General features: G+C 48.1%; 1 protein-coding gene across 3 annotated transcripts in view; it reads right to left on the bottom strand.

Annotated features, from left to right (window-relative positions):
- The window catches only part of CSNK1G1 (casein kinase 1, gamma 1), a 49,816-nt gene that overhangs the window by 30,717 nt on the left and 86 nt on the right, over nucleotides 1–19,013 (bottom strand). For all 3 annotated transcript variants that reach the window (XM_008948488.1, XM_008948489.1, XM_008948491.1), the window contains exons 1-3: nucleotides 18,904–19,013; nucleotides 13,218–13,258; nucleotides 9,670–9,739 (exon numbers count right to left, since the gene is read on the bottom strand). The exon at nucleotides 18,904–19,013 is cut by the window's right edge and continues 86 nt beyond it. In XM_008948488.1, the coding sequence (XP_008946736.1) occupies nucleotides 9,670–9,739; nucleotides 13,218–13,258; nucleotides 18,904–19,013 (221 nt within the window). The remainder of the gene's footprint in view (nucleotides 1–9,669; nucleotides 9,740–13,217; nucleotides 13,259–18,903) is intronic.

The following is a 19,013-nucleotide window of genomic DNA, read 5'->3' as shown; positions in this document are numbered from 1 at the left end:
GGGGAGGGACCTTTCAAGGCCATCTAGTCCAACACCCCTCCAGGGAGCATGGACATCTGCGACTAGGTCAGGTTGCTCAGAGCTCCAGCCAGCCTCACCTGGAATGGTTCCAGGGATGGGGCCTCTACCAGTACAACAGTACAACAGTTGTGCACAAACCATGAGTAGACAGAGCCACTGTCATCTCCAATGAGTCTTGAAATGAAGCGTGGCTTTCACACAGGCTTCAAGACTTCCAGAAACCTGGAGTGTCTATCTTCTTGAGACAAGCAGGAGGGATTGAACCTCTGCTGCATTTTGAGCAGCTTGGTAGTATTTGAATCTACCAAAAAAAAAAAAGGTATGGGAAAATGAACAGAAGAAAAACAGACACAGGGAGGACAGAAGGAAGAACATATTTGTTCTTGCTCCTGGTAAAACTCCTAATTATTTGATTTTGACTTCACTTGAAAAAAAGCATTTCTCACGGTCATTGTGTTATTAAAATGAGGTGGCATTTCATTTGCCTTGAGTTCTATGAGCTGCTTTCTGATATCTTGGCTTGACTCTACTAAATAACTCTTCACATGCACAAAGAAGCAGTTTCAGAGAAGGTACCAACAGCACCCACAGCAGGTTGCCCAGGATGGCATCCAAGCAGGTTTGGAATCTCTCTAGAGAAGACTCCACAGCCTCTCTGAGCAGCCTGCTCCAGGCTCTGCCACCCTCCCACCACAGAAGTTTCGCCTGCTGGTCAGATGGAACCTCCTGGGTTCCAGTTTGGACCCATTTCCCCTTGTCCTGTCACTGGGCACCACTCACAAGAGTCTGGCCCCAGCCTCTTGCCCCCCAGGGCCCTTTAGCTCTTGATAGCACTGATCAGATCCCCTCTGGGTTTTCTCTTCTCCAGGGCTCTCAGCCTTTCCTCATCCCAGAGATGCTCCAGTCTAGAGCAGGTTGCTCAGAGCCTGAGCCAACCTCACCTGGAATGGTTCCAGGGATGGGGCAGCAAAAACCTCTCTGGGGAACCTGGGTCAGAGTCTCACCACCCACAGCATCAAACATTTCTTCCTTCTCTCTCTTTTAGTTTCTCCCTTGTTGAGTTTAAAGCCATCTCCCCTTGTCCTGTCCCAACAGGCCCTGCTCAAAAGTCTCTCTCCAGATTTCCGACAGGCCCCTTGAAGTTCTGAAAGTCCACAAGAAGGTCTCTCTGGAGCCTTCCCCTCTGCAGGCTGCCCAAGCCCAACTCTCTCCTGCTGGGCTCCCAGCAGAGGGGTTCCTGCCCTCGCATCATCTCCGTGACCTCCTCTGGCCCCGCTACAGTAGGTCTCTGGCTAGAAATTTGACCAGCGCAGGACCCAACAGTAGGACTGATTAAAAAGCCATGAGATGGATCTTTGCTTGTGCAATAGCATCAAACTAGTAAGTGATGGATGCTCAGGGTCAAACACAACTCAGTTCTCCACAGGTTAAGAGATTCGCATTCATAGGTTCCAAAACTGTTGTAGATTGTGAGGGTGAAAAGGTTTTTTTAGATTAGTAGGAAGGTGTTGTCCATATGGCCCTTCCAGCCTGATGGACCACCTCCCACACTCTCTTACCATAGCATCATTAAAGTTGGAAAAGACCTCTAAGATCATCAAGTCCAATCATCACCCAACACCACCATGACCATTAAACCACGCCCCCAAGTGCCACAGGAGAACCTCCTGCCAAACAGAAGTTCAGAGGTGCTAAACAGGATCCTGCCTCCAGACCACCTGTTTGTTTCACTTTCAGACAGCTGAGTATGAGCAGGAGGATTGAAGGAAAAACTTCCACTTTCAGACAGAAAAATTATACAGACCTGCAAGTCTCCACCCAGGGCAGACCTTGCTGGAAAGTTCTTCTGGTGGAGCTGGAGCTGTTACAGATTCAAGGGCAGAGCCCGTGGTTTATCCTTCAGAGATGGAAGAAGTTTTTGGAACAGCAGAGAGGACACAGCTCAGAAACTCAAACTCCAAACCTATTTCATAGCTACTCTGGCAGCCCCTACATAAAGTCCAAAGCTGATCTTCAAACATGGAGTATTTTTATCTCCTCACTCAAATGGATGAGGCACTCAAAGGCCAAGGTGAAATCTGGGCTCCTTGCAAGCATGAGAGGTTTCAGCTCTCATGATTGTTCCCCCCAGGTCCTTTTCTGCTGGGCAACACACCCAACGTCTTAGCAGACATTGCTGTCTATCAGAACTCCACAAGGCATCTGAGAGGACTCTGATGGGTCGGACTGCTACAGAATTATGACCACCGTTGTGGGTCATGTCATGCTTCAAGGAAGAGTGTCTGCAGGAATGGTGCTCTCCAGCTCCCCAGCATCCTCCTGGTCCCCTCCACACCCCACCCAGCATCATTGGCTTTTGATTTGTTTCCATTGCAATGACTACCAAAAGAGTAAGAGACGCAAGAGGACTTCTGGAAATAAAAAAAGGGAAGTGCCCTAATCTCATATTCAAATATTAATGGCCTTACATTAAGAGCATCTGAGAGCTCCCAACTGACAAAGCCTCAATCTAGCTCAAGGAAGCCCAAACTCCTGATGTTAGGAGATGCTGAAATGGGCACATTCAGGAAGCTCTTCTCAACAGGGGACCTGCCCCATAAAAAGAAAAAACCAAGGAATTTTAGATAGTAAAATATTATTCACCAGAGATCAAAGCCTGTGTTATTAGAACCCAACAATTATTTTGCAATTCAAAAGCTCTGACATCACAGATCCCTCAAGTTCAATAGTTCGTTGGACTACCCTGCCTTGACAATGAAGCTAAGGGTGCAGCTGAGTGCGAGGGACCTCCACATGTGTTGCATTTCTCTTTAAAAAGGCTATCTTCCAATGAGCGAAGTCATGTCTCCTTGCTGAGGCATCTCAAGCCTATTGTCAACAGGACATTTCTTTGTAAGATCCACCACTACAGGTATTCAAGGCCAGCTTGGATGGGGCTTTGAGCAACCTGGTCTAATGGGAGGTGTTCCTGCCCATGGCAGGGAGGTTGGAATGAGATGATCTTTAAGGTCCTTTCCAATCAAAAAAATTTGATGATTCTATGATTTGAGAAAGATGGGAGAAGAGTTTTTCCTCACTGCTGGAAAATTAACCTAGCATCTTAAAACGAATGTAAGTGGCTGAAGTAAGGAAATGATTACACACAAGACCTGACCCAAAGCTGCAAGTTGCTTTCTGTGCAAATAGGTGTCACTTCTGCATCACCATGCATGGAAAAGTCACTTATTAAGCACTCCTGGTAACTGAACACTTACGATCTAAAATATGTTGCCCAGAGAAGAACAACGGAGCTGGGGAAGGGTCTAGAGCCCAAGTGTGGGTAGGAGCAGCTGAGGGACCTGGGGGTGCTGAGCCTGGAGCAAAGGAGGCTCAGGGGAGACCTTCTGTCTCTCCACAGTGCCCTGACCGGAGGTTGGAGCCAGATGGGGGTTGGGCTCTTATCCCAAGGAACAAGCAACAGACAAGAGGAAACAGCCTCAAGCTGCATCAGAGGAGATTTTCAGGCTGGACCTGAGGAAAAACTCACATTGGGGCACAGAGAGACGATCCCCACGCTGCAGCAGCTCTCTCGTGCCCTAACCCTGCATCTCGCTGTGGGCTGATCTGCTGGCTCAGCTCCCAGCCATGGCAGCACTTCCATCAAGGTTGCAAAGACAAAAGGGACTTCTGAAGATTAAAGCCACCACAGCGACGGCTAGCGCGCGGATTCACGCTCTTTAATTAAACAGGGTGTAGACACCTTGCATGAACCCTCAGTTATGTGGCCTCAAGTTACTCCAACACTTGGGTCCAAGTGTTGCATGCAGGGAGTTCCCCGTGAAACAGCTGCACACTCCACCACGGTGTCTTGTTTACAACCAACCCTACGAGTCTCACCAAAATTACCCCGGTCTAATTGCTATGTGAATGACAACGTTGTGCAACCAGGATGGAAAGAATGTCTTCAGAAAGGGCCTGGGCGCGTAGCAAGCGTGGAGCGGGTCATGAGTAAAGCTCGTGAGGGTGAGGAAAACACCCTCAGCGTGGGCAATCCAAAAAACTAACTTCAGGCATGGTGTGGAGCAGCAGACAGCTCAGCCACATTGAAAAATAGATATGCAAAAGGCTCGGTTGTTTATGTCACCTTCATTTTCCTTGGTCCGCCTTCCTGAGGTGTAAACAGATTGCTTTGCTCCAGCGAGCTGTGCAACAGAAGGAGGTCCAAAAGTACACATGCAAGCTCCACACTCCATCAGAGGTGAACTTGTTTACAGAGCAGGACACCAACACCAACACCAGGGAAAACCTGTCCCTGTTCTCCGCAGAATGACCCGGGAGGTTCTGCCCGTGCACCATGACTCAGCTCTCGCATGTGGGCTGGGGAGAGCAGAAGGTTCTTGGTTTCCTGGGGTTCTCCAGAGTATCTGCCGCCTCTCCTGCTCTCAACCACGCCAACAGAGAGGCTCATCACATTCGACAGCCGCTCGCCGGTGTCGCCCGCCCATCCCGGGGACGAGCGTTGGCTGAGGAGCTGTTGCCTGAAACCCAACGCGCGTTGCCACCAGCCTGCTATGAATCACCAGTGCCAAGGTGGGATGGTTGAAGGAGTGGGGGAAGGTGACTCATCTGCCAGCTGATGTAAAAATAAACTACTACTGAATCAAAAGGCTCGTGACTCCTCCACGCTGTGCGCGCGGGCAGAAGCTGTCACTACGCGGGACCTCGGTCGGCTTAGCCAGGAGAAACCTGAAAAGAAGCACAACTCCATTTTCCCTCCCAGAGCTTGCAGGGAAGGCATCACCCTTCATCATAACAACCACGAGGGAGGTGCCAGAGATGCTCTGAAATGTAGCAATGAAATAAAAATTCATTCCTACACATTGACTGGGCACTGCTGGTAAGTCAAGACTGCCCAGGACCACAGTGGATTCCTTATTTCGTGGAAGGACAAATTCAAGGACTGGTTTCCTGAGTGATTGGAAATCCATGGCTGTATTTCCAATTCATGGTCAGCTCCTGAGAGAGAGGAATGGGGCTCAGGGTGATCCAGTGGTGGTCATGCAGCAGTGGGCTCCCTGACCTCGAGAAGAGGCTCAGAGCTGGCATCCAACTATTGCCCAGCAGCACATGAAGCGATGTGGAGAAGCTTCATGGGATCTGCTGCTCCCTTCAGGAGACAGCTCAGCGCCCCGACGCAGAGGGCTGTCATGCTTCTCTTCCCCAGAAGCTTTCTAGACATATTTGTGAGCAGTGTCTTCAGCCTTTCTAAAGGGAAGGGATTGATCTGCTGGGAGGCAGCTCCACGGAGAAGGACCTTGGAGTCCTTGGGGGACAACAAGTGCACCATGAGCCAGCAATAGGCCCTCATGGCCAAGAAGGCCAATGGTCAAGGGAGGTTCTCCTCCTCCTCCTCTACCCTGTCCTAGTGAGGCCACCTCTGGAATCTTGGGCCCAGTTTTGGGCTCCCCAGTTCAAGAGGGACAAGGAACTACTGGAGAGGGTCCAGCTCTGGAGGCTCCAAACATGCTGAGGGGCCTGGAGCATCTCTGGGATGAGGAAAGGCTGAGAGCCCTGGGGCTGGTGAGCTGGAGAGGAGAAGACTCAGAGGTGATCTGATCAGTGCTGAGCAAGAGCTGAAGGGTCAAGAGGCTGGGGCCAGACTCTTGTCAGTGGTGCCCAGTGACAGGACAAGGGGCAATGGGCCCAAACTGAAACCCAGGAGGTTCCACCTGACCAGGAGGAGAAAATTCTGTGGTGGGAGGGTGGCAGAGCCTGGAGCAGGCTGCTCAGAGAGGCTGTGTAGTCTCCTTCTCTGGAGAGATTCTAAATCCACCTGGACACCATCCTGGGCACCCTACTGTGGGTGACCTGCTGGAGCAGAAGGGTTGGATGAGATGATCTCCAGAGGTCCCTTACAATCGCCACCAGTCTGGGACTCTGTGATTCCTTTTGGCAAATGGTTGTCAATCACTTAGCAGATGAGAGATGTGCTCATGGCACCAAATAAGGACACAAAGGTTCCTACAGCAGGTAACACAGCAGCTTCTCAAGCTTAAAAGGCTTCACAAATTAAAAACCCTTTTGAAGAGTTTTCTACTCAAGCTGAGAGCAGTAAGATCACACATGACATGCTCAAGTGACTGATCCAACAGTGGAAACATGGGGGAGACTCCAGCAGCTTCTGGTAGCCCTAGGAGATGTAAAGGCATCCCGTCAAGTTGGAGGGGGAGCTCCTCTTCTCCTCGAGGTATGGAAGCAGAAGTTTTAAGTAGCTGTACAACATGTTAAGGCAAGGGGAGGTCCACCAGCTGTGGAACCAGCCTTGGAGAGGAGGGGGACATCTGGAACAGCCAATTCTTAATGAGGGCCATGGAGTGATAGCCTAATTTTGGGGAATATCCATCACAATTTGACTTCTCGTGGATAGTTGTGCTGCTCACGCACCTACACAGGTAGGTTCTATCCATCAAGAAAAAAAAATCAGGATTGACCATGACACCACCAGGAAAGAGAGATCCTGAGGATAGCCCAGGCCAGGCTCAATCTTCTCTATCAGGATGTTCATCTGGATTTTTCCACAAAGAGCAACCATGAAAAAGTTCAGCGTGACACCAGCATCTTACAGGACTGAGGACAGATTATCATAGAAATACTGAATGGTTTGGGTTGGAAAGGACCTTTCCGAGTCCTTTTGGTAGTTTTAAAACTCTTTGTGCTGCAAACAGATCATATCCCAACCTCCTTAAACTGGACAGGACTTCTCCTCCTCTCCTGAGACACCCCATGGGCTGACCATCAGGTCTTTGACTCTGTGCCCACTGTTTGCTTTTTTCCTGTCACTGCCCACATTCAGGGCAAGCAGTCATAGACTATTTTAGGTTATTTAGTATTTAATCCCACAGTGAGACAGAAGAAACAAGCAGATGGTCACTTTGCAGCAGGTCCTTGCCTCTTCTTTTGAGGGAGTAGAAAAGTTCAAAGAAGAATCAGGAAAATCCAGTTCTATAGGTAAAGATACCTCCATTAAGAGGAGCAAAGTAGGAAATTCAAGGGGAGCTATTAGATTCTCTTACTACAGAGAGGTGTTGGAACATCAAAGAGACCATCAGTGACCTACAGAAGTGCATCAGAGATGCCCTTCAGTTGGTTCTTCTGACCTAGGACTGTCTCTGTCAGCTACTTCTGAACCCATGTGATCTATCCATGGGTACTGAGATATTCCAGGTGAGGTTGGCCGGGGCTCTGAGCAACCTGCTCTAGGTGCAGATGTCCCTGCTCCCTGCAGGGGGATTGGATGAGATGACCCTGAAAGGTCCTTTTCAACACAAACCAGCCATCTTTGGCATCTAGGACCATCCTTTTGGCAGGCTGATTGCCACAAAACACTTCCCCCCAGGCTAGTCCCAACATCACATGGATGCATTTCATCCCATAGTAGGGATGAAATATCTTTTTTGATGCACACAAAGACATCCTACAAGAAGGTTCCTACTTGATCCATGGTAAGCTGGTCCCTTCCAACTCGTTTTCCTGTGACTAATTTCCAAGAGTAATTAAATACACTTGAAAAATGTTTATTCTAAGCATTTGGGATCAAGGAAATAATTAAAATTCTTCTCATTAGGAAAAACAAAATCCCATGATGACAATTCTGACTTCTAGAGATGCTCCTCACTGAGACCATCTGGTTGTAGGTGCAGCTGAACGTAGCAGTTGCAACCAACAAGAGGACCATGCTGCTACTGCTGCTACAGCAACTCTGTTACTAGTCCTACACTTCAGGCGGACGGTGGGAGCTTCACAGTCATCCACGTTATTTGGCAAGATTCATTGGCTAATTTCTTGAACAGTAGGCCACATGCCCAGCTACTGTTGTTCTCCTCTGAGTCATACACACCATGAGTCTGGACACTTTGAGCCTTCGTTTGGCGAGTCTATGATAAATCCAAGTAACCAATCCTGCTTACTGGAAGTTCAAGGCTGTTTGAGCAGTTGAAGTTTTTAAGCAAGGGCCATCAAGAGGAGCCTGAGAGACCAGACCCATCCATTTCCCCAGAGTTGGAACATATTTAGCACCAATCTGGTTTTACAGACCGAGTATTTTCCCCAAGTTCTCAGTGTGGTTTGCAGACACCAAGTTCAGGCTCCCTGCTCTGATTCCACCAAAATTTGTCTGGCTTCCAAGTTTTGGGGACAGCCCATAGCTCTGGGTTGCTTCCCCCACCCGAGCTCCTGGCCTGTTTTCAGATTTTTAGCAAAAAAGGCAGCACAAGAGCTTTTAATGGCATTCCAGAGATTATCAGAGCTGGGTTTGCTGGAACACCTTCATTGAGAGCAGCCCTCTTGGGAGAAGGATTTGGGGGTGTTGGGGAGCTGGACATGAGTTGGCCCCGTGCACTCGCAGCCTGCTGGAGCAGGAGCCCACAGCAATGACCTGAGGGTAGAAGCCCTCTGCTGGAAGGCCAGCAGGAAATAGTTGAGGTTCTTCAGCCTGGAGAAGAGAAGGCTCTAAGGAGACCTTCTGGTGGCCTTCCAGCACCTTCAAGGGGCCTGTCAGAAAGCTGCGGACAGACTCTTGACAAGAAAGTGCAGTGATAGGATGAAAGGTGATGGTTTCAAACTGGAAGAGGGGAGATTTGGATTAGAAATGAGGAAGAAGATCTTCACTCTGAGGTTGCTGAGACACTGGCACAGGTTGCCCTGGGAAGCTGTGGATGCTCCATCACTAGAGGTGTTCTGGGATGGGGCTTTAAGCACCCTGGGTGAGTGGGAGGTGTCCCTGCCTATGGCAGGTGGGTTAGGACTAGATGATCTTTAAGGTCCCTACTGACTCAAATTGTTCTGTGATCCTATGATCTTATAGAAAAGCAGATTCATGTGTCATGAGAGACATTTGTTGGGTTATCACAGAGAAAGCAAACATCAACTGAGCTCACATCTTATAAGAATCCCACATCCAGGTCAATAGATTAGCAAGGCACAGAAGAAGCAGAGAAGGTCTTTGCTTCAGAGGGACTTCCTCGTTCAGTGAGTTGTCAAGGCTGGGGAAAGCCTTGGCATGTGAAACAGCACGTGCTAGAAGTCTCAGTAGCTTGAATGCACAACCATAAAGAAAAATCCCAACACAAGCTCAAGGCCTACATTAAGAAATTCAACATTTGCCTGAAAATATGCAAAAAATACTAAAAACCACCTTTGCCTTATCCTGGGATACTCTTCTCATCTTTGATGAAGACCACGGCTGCACAGAGGCCACTGAGCCCATGGACTTTTTGGACACTTATGATTTAGACACCACTAATAAAACCAGGACTTTGGGGTTTTATTCAAGAAGCTCTATGTTTCTTCCACAATTTCCTATACTTTAAGCTTCCACGTCACCTTTTTAAAGCCTGTCATTCCATACACAACCAACTTCCCATCCCTTGAGGGTTCATGTGTTTTACAAACACAGAGAGATATTTCTCCTACCAGCCAACCCCTGAATTTCTAGGTCCATGTAATCACCCGGTACCACTATGACATTACTGTGACCAAGATTCTTTCAAAACCTGTTTGAGGCTTAAAGGATTTGCCCAGATTTCTAAGTTCAAGCCCAAGTTAGACAACAACTGTGGTGGCCATGGTTGACTTAATACAGAACTACAAGCTGAAGGTAGATTTACTTACCTGCACTTCCAAGCTGTTTGTAAAACCTGTACTCTAAATGAAGCTGCGGCGCACGTGATTTTATTGGTTCCTAAAACAGAAGACAAAAAACTGGTTAAGATCAGCTTGACTGAAAAGAATTCTGTATTTGAAGACTTGTCATCGTAGATGACACATCAAGTTTCAAGACAGGCTTTCCGTCTAGGGTGGTTTAACAGTAGACTTCACCACTAGATAACATTTAAATCACAAAAAGCCATAAAACTTGTGCTCCTCTCACTTCCTCATGTGAATACAAAGCTCATTCATGGCAGGGAAATTCAAGAATTGTTCCCACAAAGCTCCTGGTCCTTGAAGAACGACCCTTGATGTTGGAAGGAGGAAAGTCAAGGCTGCAAAAGATCAAGTCCCAAGTTCACTTTGGGGGCTGTGGTTGCCCACAGTATTTTTGTTGGTTGCTCGCTGGTGTATTTGAGAATGGTGGAGTCAGACCACAGTTGTATGGAGGTAGTTGGCACTGGGGAGGCCACAGCTTGAGGACTGGGGTCAGTTTTGGGCAACATAGCAGAAGAAAGACATTGAGGGGATGGAGTGGGACCAGTGAGGGTCAACGAAGCTGGGAAGGGGTCTGGGGAACATAGCTTGTGAGGAACAGCTGAGGGAACTGGGGGTGTTGAGCCTGGAGAAGAGAAGGCTCACGGGAGACCTTCTTGCTCTCTACAAGTCCCTGACAGGAGGTTGGAGTGAGGTAGGGGTTGGTCTCTTCTCCCAAAGAACCAGCGATAGGATGAGAGGATATGGACTGAAGCTGCACCAAGGGAGGTTTTGATTGGATATTGGAAGAATTTCGTTCCTGCCCAAGTGGTGAGGCCTTGGCCCAGGCTGCCCAGGGAGCTGGTGGGGTCACCATCCCTGGAGGGGTTCAAAACACACGTAGACGTGGCCCTTGGGGACAAGGTTTGGTTGTCATGGTAGCGCTGGGTTGATGATTGGACCTGATGATCTTAGAGCTCTTTTCCAACCTGAATATTCTATTATAATCTTGCAGTAAGCACTGCAGCGCAGCCAGATATCTGGTGAGAACACGGGAAGAAGTCTTCCCTACAGTAACACGTGTCAGTCAAACATCTCAGCGCTCTCAAGAGATTCTATTTTTAGACATAGAATAAATCTGCAACGTACCCAAAACATTACGCTTCTCAACTGCTCCTCATCTGCGCTTTCCACACAAACCTCAATGCCTACGATCCACAGAAGTGTTAACATGCCAGATTAGAAAGCTTCTAAAACCCTAAAATTCACGTGGAGGGGATTAAGAGACTTCAGTAATTGTATTTTCAACCAAATTGTGCATTTAACACAGGTTCTTCTACTGCCCAGTCACCTTTGAAATGGAAGTTAATATTGACACTAAGTTTTGTTTGGCTGTTCCTTCTTTGCTTTTGAAGTATGAAATGCTCCATGCTTTAAACTAGGTGAAATTTGTAGCACGGCACCAAACTTAGTCTGAATTTCAAAATCCTGCTCACTAGCCACCTAGAAATTTGTCTATAAAGGAGCCCTCTAAGACCAACACCAAAAAAAAAGTCCTTTTGTGCTTCACATCAGCTCCAGAGTCAGAGCAAGAGCATCTCAGACACGGAGAAGTCCTTGAGCCAACGCAGATAAAATGGTTTGGGTTGGAAGGGACCTTTCAAGGTCATCTAGTCCAAGTCCCCTGCACTGAGCAGGGACTTCTGCAACTACAGCAGGTTGCTCATGAGCCCCATCCAACCTCACCTGGAATGGTTCCAGGGATGGGGCTTCTACCACTTTGCTGGGAAACCTCCATTTGCCAGCCAGGGAAAAAAGTGCTCCTGGTTGCTTCTCAACTTTCTGATGTTTACAAGTTTCAGGAGTCAAATGCAATTAACTCCTGAGAAAACAACAGTGACAAATATTCTGAAGGCAAAACTGAACCTCTCCTGAAGGCAATCCACAGTTTGAACCAAGAGCATTGTGATTGCTACGAGAGGATGCAGCTCGGTACCTGCGCTCAGATGCAAGGAAGAAGTTCCTCCTATGTGCAATCAAGCATTAAAGACCCTCAGAAGATTAAACCAGCAAATATGGCTAAGCCATGCCAGAAGACAACCTACTCTGTGAACCAGATGCCCTTAACCAAAAACCATCCACCTGAAAAGCAAGATGAGGAGCTATGTGGTGACACCACACGAGTCAGAACACAGGCACCGTTCTCCACCACCAGCAATTTTCCAAGGTGCAGCACAATCTTCACCCCCAAAGAGAAACCACGAGACATCAGCACTAAATTTCACACCGCTTTCTGATCAGCTCTCTGGCATCCATCCCACAACTCTCTAATTTTCCGGTGTCAACATCGTGACAGGAGGCACAAAGTGCTGAGACAGCAGGGCTGCTGGAGGAGAAGACAACCTCTCACAGCGAGAAGGACTTGGATGAGAGTCCCATCAGGAGACCCAAAAAAACACTCATCTCTTCTACTATTCCCCCATTAATCTTCTCAAAGATGGAGAAGGAATGGCTGGATGGCCACCAGACAGCAATTCCAGCCCCTCACATGTGAAGGACCAGAGATTTTTAGCAAGCACCAGTCCACCCTCCTGATGTGGATCCACATCAAGGACATCCTAAGCTCCACTACAGGTGTCTATCTGTTTATTTTGGGGAATATCTTGGACACTGGCCAAAAAGCTTGAAAACAAGTCCCTCCTGCAAAGCCCTGATTATTTTTCATCTACTGTGTGTCATATGAGGAGAAAGCTAGAGATAAAAAATTTGCAGTGCTTGAATGTGATCAGAATTAATGCTTCAAGTCCATCTCGATCTTCTGCCATCCAAAATTACTCCTGTCATTTTGCCAGACAACAGTGGCTGGGCAAACAGGCATGTCTGCTGCTGATGCCCCATCAGCTTCACCTCCAGATCCTAGGGTTTGGATCAAGAAGCAAACACATCATCTGAAGACATCAAATGGAAAACCCCAAGAGATTAATGAAGGTCTTTGTTTACACGTAGGAAAAGTTAAGGCATAAACACAAACTACTGGGCTACGGTTTTACATACCCAAGAGATACAAGTTGGAGAGTTTCCTCATAATTTTTAATGTTCTCAGGAAGTTATCTGCATTTAAAAAAGTTACTCTAGTTAAGGGTGACAACAACATTAAGCCCAAAGTGAGAACGTTTCCTACAGGACAGAGAGGGAGGGACTTGTTACAAGGGAGTGCAGCGATAGGATGAGGGGTAACAGCCTTCAACTGGAAAAGGAGAGATTTAGATTAGAAACGAGGAAGAAGTTCTTCACTATGAGGGTGGTGAGACAACGGAACAGGTTGTCCAGAGAAGCTGTGGGTGCTCCATCCCTGGAGGTCGGACGGGGCTTTGAGCAACTTGGTCTAGTGGGAGGTGTGAACCAGGTAGTGACATGGAGGTTAGAACCAGATGATCTTTCAGGTCCCTTCCAACCCAAACCATTTGGCGATTCTGTGAAAGTTGCTTTTTTTCTGATCTTTTCAACATTTAAAAACACCTAAAGTTTCTACTCACCAGTTTGATTGCTACGTATTCATTGGTGTAGAGATTTTTACCTGTGAAAGAAAAAGAAAACAAACCTTTTAGTTGCACATTCAACACTTGCAGCTTGGAGACACAACAGATGAGTGTCACCAATGGTCAAGAGCTGCATTTTCTCAGCTCCTTGCTGAAGTTCACGCCTTTAACAAAACAAAAGCCTCAAAAATAAGTTGCAGCAGTTGACCAGGGCAGGCAAACACTATTTTCTACTCAGTGTAAGATCATTGTAGTTTATGGCAGCACTTATGTTTGATGCAAGTGTGTGAGGAGGTAACAGATATGTAAGGTGTCATTGTCCACATGGTGCCAAAAAAGTCTGGGGAGCAAAAGAGTCAGAGCATCATTTCTTTGAGGAGTGTCTTCGATCTGCTGGACACTGAAGAGTTTCATCCTACAATCTACAGGGAGGTTCACAAGCTCAATGGAGCAGTGTCTAGTCTGGTCCTATCTCTAGCAAGCATGAAGGCATAAGAGACTAGGATGAGTGCAACCAGGCCAGGAGCTGGGACACTGTGGACCCAGGACTCCAGAGCTGGTATCCATGTGTGCTACAGCTGGAGGCAAATTGTTCCTCCAGGAAACTTTGTAGCATCAGCTTTGCCCAACTCTATTACATGTTTATCTTCCAGTTCCCGTGGTAGATAGTGATGCTCAGAGCAGTGGCTGAGAAACTCCAGGATGGGAAGTGACAAACTTCAGGGCAGGTGGGAGTTCGAGCAGGTTGCCCAGGGAATTTGTGGATGTTCCATCACTGGATGTGCTCAAGACCAGGTTGGATGGGGCTTTGAGCAACCTGCTCTAGTGGGAGGTGTCCCTGCCCATGGCAGGGGGTTGGAACTGGATGATCTTTAAGGTCCCTTCCAACCCAATCCATTCTAGGATATCATTAAAAATATGCTTTGTCCTCCTTTGCATATGCAGCAGCACTGGAAGGCTCAAAACTAACAACACTATGACCATGAGAGAAGACAAAAAGTCATCTTCAGATCCCAAAATACCAGGGGAAATTTATTTTGCTTTAGAACAGCTTCGTCTTTTCTGCCTTTAAGTTCTTTTGTTGCCTTCCAAGCTGTCTTGCTTGGTGTAGTTCTGTCCCCCAACGCCCAGCTCGGAACCTCCCCAACCAGGTCCTGCACCGAGCAGATGGCTTTAAGATCCATCAGGAAGTAAAAGAATAAAAATTATGGAAAGCTTCAACCTGTTCTGTAACTGGCAGTGCTGTTCAGCCCAGGGCAGGGAGGTTAAATGTCTTTAGAGGAAGTGTTTTATGCAAGCAGAGGTGCAAGCTGAGCTCTGGCATTAACCCTTGCAGCACAGGGTTGCTGGAATCTAGCTCTTCAGATCTTTTATTAAAAGCCATCATGTCCCAGCTGGAAAGGAGGAAGGAGGTTTTCCAGTCACATCAGGAATGCTCAGACATTGGAAAGTGGCTTCAAAGCACCAAAAAGCCCAACTGGTTGAAAAGCAGGTGGTAGGAGACATGTTTCACCCTTTGAGATGGAGAAGAACCCAGCCTGATGCTGCACAAGGGCTGGTGGGGGAGAACATGGAAAGATGTTAAGGGAAGGCAGCTTAAATTATCTGCTCCATATCAGCTACCAGCAAATGAGTGCCATGGGCAGCTCCAGCTCACCCCTGAGTCTTCCCCTTCTCCTCCTCTTGGTAGGGACTGAACTCGTATCAAGATGCTCAGTTTGAATCATTAAGGTTGGAAAAGACCTCCACGATCAAGTCCAACCATCAACCCAACTCTACCATGACAACTAAACCATGTCTCCAAGTGCCACATCAAGTCCTAGCAATAAGAGGTGTCCAACACATGGGTGTACTCCAGACCAGGAGAGGAACCCAGATGAATCAACATCTCCTAAGCACTATTCCCACAGGTGAACTGTTCAGAGCCACCAGTACAAATCTCGCATGTACAACACAAACCAAAAACTCTTTGACCCTTGTCGCTGTGTGGCCAATACACTCTGAGGACAGGTCAGGGTTGGCTGATGGAGCAACTATCCAACTGGTTGTCCTTAAGACCAAGCAGAGCTCACCCCAGACAGCACGGCACTTGCACAGAGACCCACGGGCAGTTGAGACATGAGGTCACATCTATTTTGTGGCACCAGATCTGTTGTCCCTTCTAGAACATGTGTCTCTGAGCAGCTCCTAGTGTAGATCCTTCACAGGATTTATTATTTATTTCTTTATTTTGAGGATTTGGGGGTAAATACAAGAAATACCTACTGAGTATTTCCTCCTGGGCAAGTCTGGGAGTTGATAAGTAATGCTTTAAGCAAAGCTGGTTCTCCTGTCAGCTTGGTGTGGAGATGCAGGACCTCATAATGGCAGAAGTCATGCTATAAAATTTTAGGCACCAGACACAGCAGGAGAATTGACTTGGCAGCTAACCAGGAGCTACATGCTAGGGCTCGGTGTTGCTTGGAAGGCAACAGAATCACACAATTCTTTGGGTGGGAAGAGACCTTTCAGATCACTGAGTCCATCCATTCCCCCAGCACTGCCAGGTCCCCACTGACCCATGTCCCTCAGCACCACATCTCCATGGCTTGGAAACCCCTCGAGGGATGGGGACTCCACCACTGCCCTGGGAACAGCCCTGGACAACCTGATGGGGAAGAAATTGTTCCTCAGGGCCAACTGAAACCTCCCCTGGGGCAACTTGAGGCTGTTTCCTCTTGTCCTGTTGCTTGTTCCTTGGGAGAAGAGCCCGACCCCCACCTGGCTCCAGCCTCCTGTCAGGGGGCTGTGGAGCGCCAGAAGGTCTCCCCTGAGCCTCCTTTGCTCCAAGCTCAGCCCCCCCAGGTCCCTCCCCCCACTTGGGCTCTAGACCCTTCCCCAGCTTTGTTGCCCTTCTTTGGCCATGCTCCAGCCCCTCAAAGGCCTTCTTGGAGGGAGGGGCCCAAAACCAAACACAAAGAAACCCTGTAAGCACACAGAGTCCAGCCCAGGAAGGACGAGGGAGATGCTCTGCTCTTTGCTGGCACCATCCACCTGCCAGTAGGTTGAGCTGCTTCAGAAACCAAAGCCCTTAGACCACCCAATCCACAGCCTGTCTGAAGAAACAGGCATCGGTCAACCATGTTTCATCTTATTACTCTGGACCAGATGCTGAGTTTTGGTGTCATCCTCCCATTTCAGCTTCTCTGCAGGCTGGAATCCAACTGTGCTGCTTCCAAACCCTTCCAAACCCACATTATCCTCAAGGTTATCTCTATCTGCAGCAAGAAAGAGTAACCCTAACCCTGATACTTGCAGAAAACAGCTTCCCTGTGTAGAAGGTATCTCCTCCCTGAAGGTCCAGTCCTCTGCCTGGTGCTGGAGCATGACATGAGCAGCTTAGAGTAACACCACAACACCTCAGAACACACAAATTCTTTGGGGAATTGGAAAAAAAATTCTTCTCCCCCTTGTTTATCAGTGTGTGATTTTGCTCTTCCTGTGTTCCTAAGTGCTGAACTTCTCCCAAATCACCTAGAAAAGGCAAAAACTCACCTAAAAAAAGGCAAAACCCGACCAAAAAATGGTAAAAAGAGAGCACCTCATTCATCTCTGCAGGACAAAGCTGTTAGCAGAGACCTGTTTGCTCAGATTTCAGAGGAGCTGCTTCCCCTTCCGCCCAGCAATTACTAGCATGACATCTGTGCGATAGAAATAGCTGATATCTGAGCAAACAGGACTTCTTAAAGCTCTACAGGCTGGAGGAACAACAATCACAGAGCTTCTGGAAGGACCTTACACCCAATTGCTGTTATCAGGATGTATGGCTTGGTGCCCAAACACAAGGTATTATGTAGTTGACCGATATTAGCCAAACATTTACCAGCAGAGCAAAAAAAAGAGCCACTCGATTGGCCTCAACATCTTCATGGGGATCTTGCTCTTGCAGCATCATTTAGGTTGGAAAAGTCCTCTTAGATCATCCAGTCCAACCATTCCCCCAGCACTGCCAGGTCCCCACTAACCCATGTCCCTCATCTCCACGGCTTGGAAACCCCTCCAGGGATGGGGACTGCACCACTGCCCTGGGCAGCCTGGCACAGCCCTGGACAACCCTCACGGGGAAGAAATTGTTCCTCAGGTCCTAACTAAACCTCCCCTGGCACAACCTGAGGCCATTTCTTCTTGTCCTGTTGCTTGTTCCTTGGGAGAAGAGCCTGACCCCCACCTGGCTCCAGCCTCCTGTCAGGGAGCTGTGGAGAGCCAGAAGGTCTCCCCTGAGCCTCCTTTGCTCCAGGCTCAGTATCCCCAGGTCCCTCAGCTGCTCCTCACCACATTTGGGCTCTAGACCCTTCCCCAGCTCCATTGGCCTTCTCTGGACCTGCTCCTGCACCTTGATGTCTTTTATTGAGGTGCCATTTGCTGTTGAGGCGCCTTTGAAAACACAACTAAAACTACTGATGTCATGGATCCAAACTTATATTCATCTGCTCATGTTCACAAAGGTGGGAGTTTCTGTCCCTACCCTTGGTTTCTCTCTAACTTTGGAGCATTATCTCTGCTCCTGCAAATCAATAAAAATTCTCTGATATAATGTGGAAACCAAACTACCCATTAACTGAGAGACATCATAAGCAAGGTGGTTAATCTTAACGCTGTGGACCAGTGGCCCATCAGAGAGATGCAATAACCAAACCTCAGAATGAAGGATTACACAGATTCATCTAAGATCACAGAGATCCTGAGTAGGCACCTACACAGACATTATCAGTAGTTGTCTGTTAGAACCCTTTGGCTGCCTGAAGTAATTTCCTGATGGATTTCCCATCGCTTGCACCTGACACACAAATTATTGGAATTTTAATTCTAAATACACACCAAATCTGGGGCAAATGATGGCAGCCAACCTGTCTTGAGCACCTGCAGGTTCACTACTACAGCAAGAAGAGGAGAAACGCAACTGGTTTGAGTCAGGATCAAGAGCACCACAAGATCCTGCTTCTCATCTGCAGCAACCACCCCAAAATTGCATACTGGGAGCTCAGGGGCATGGAATTAAAGCCACCAGCTGCTTCCCCCACCTAATTGAAAAGATAAACAATGAGTGGAGCCCATCTGGGCGACCAGCTGCAAGATGCGTGGTTACAAGACCAATGGAGCATGAAAAATCCCGGGGGCCAGCTCAACGGCCGGGAAGCAGGAGCCAGATGGCCAGTCAGCACAACCTGCGCCTGGCCAGCCAACGACTCCAACGCAGGGGCCAGATCAGGGTGATGGGGCTGAAAGTAGGGCACCGAGGGACGTGGAATGGAGAAGATGTGGCCAAGCGTTGTGAAAGTGTCCCACCCATTTGTTTAACGAGGTGTCCCAGTTTATGAACAAGAAACTGAGAGCAAAATTTAGTAATCCAGGCAGTTGAAGAGATGGGTTTTTTTTCACCTTAGGCAAGATGTTCAGTGCTGAGAACAGTCCTCGTTGTTGGGATTGGTCAAAATTTGCATCTTTGGCCCCTCGTTTTGACTTTATGCAAACAAAAGTCCTCCTAACAGTTACACTTTCTGAAGAAGCTTCAGGAAAAGCAGCGTGGTGCTTGGGAAACGAGACAAACACACACGTTCCGCAAGCCAGGGTGAGTTTTTAGGTATTTATATTCCAGAGGTGAAATGCTAATTTGGGTAACACCACCAAAACGGTTACTTCTTACCTAGTCTGAGTTCTCCAAAGTTCCCACACCCGATCTTCTTGCCCACTCTGAAGTTGGGTCCCACCATAAGAACGCCAGAAGACGCCGATGAACTTGGTCGAGACCCGTGC

The sequence above is a fragment of the Merops nubicus genome, unplaced genomic scaffold, assembly GCF_000691845.1.
Source record: "Merops nubicus isolate BGI_N331 unplaced genomic scaffold, ASM69184v1 scaffold1371, whole genome shotgun sequence".
NCBI lineage: Eukaryota > Metazoa > Chordata > Aves > Coraciiformes > Meropidae > Merops > Merops nubicus.
The sequence above is the reverse complement of the archived record's forward strand: the minus strand, read 5'-3'. Positions and strand labels throughout refer to the sequence as shown.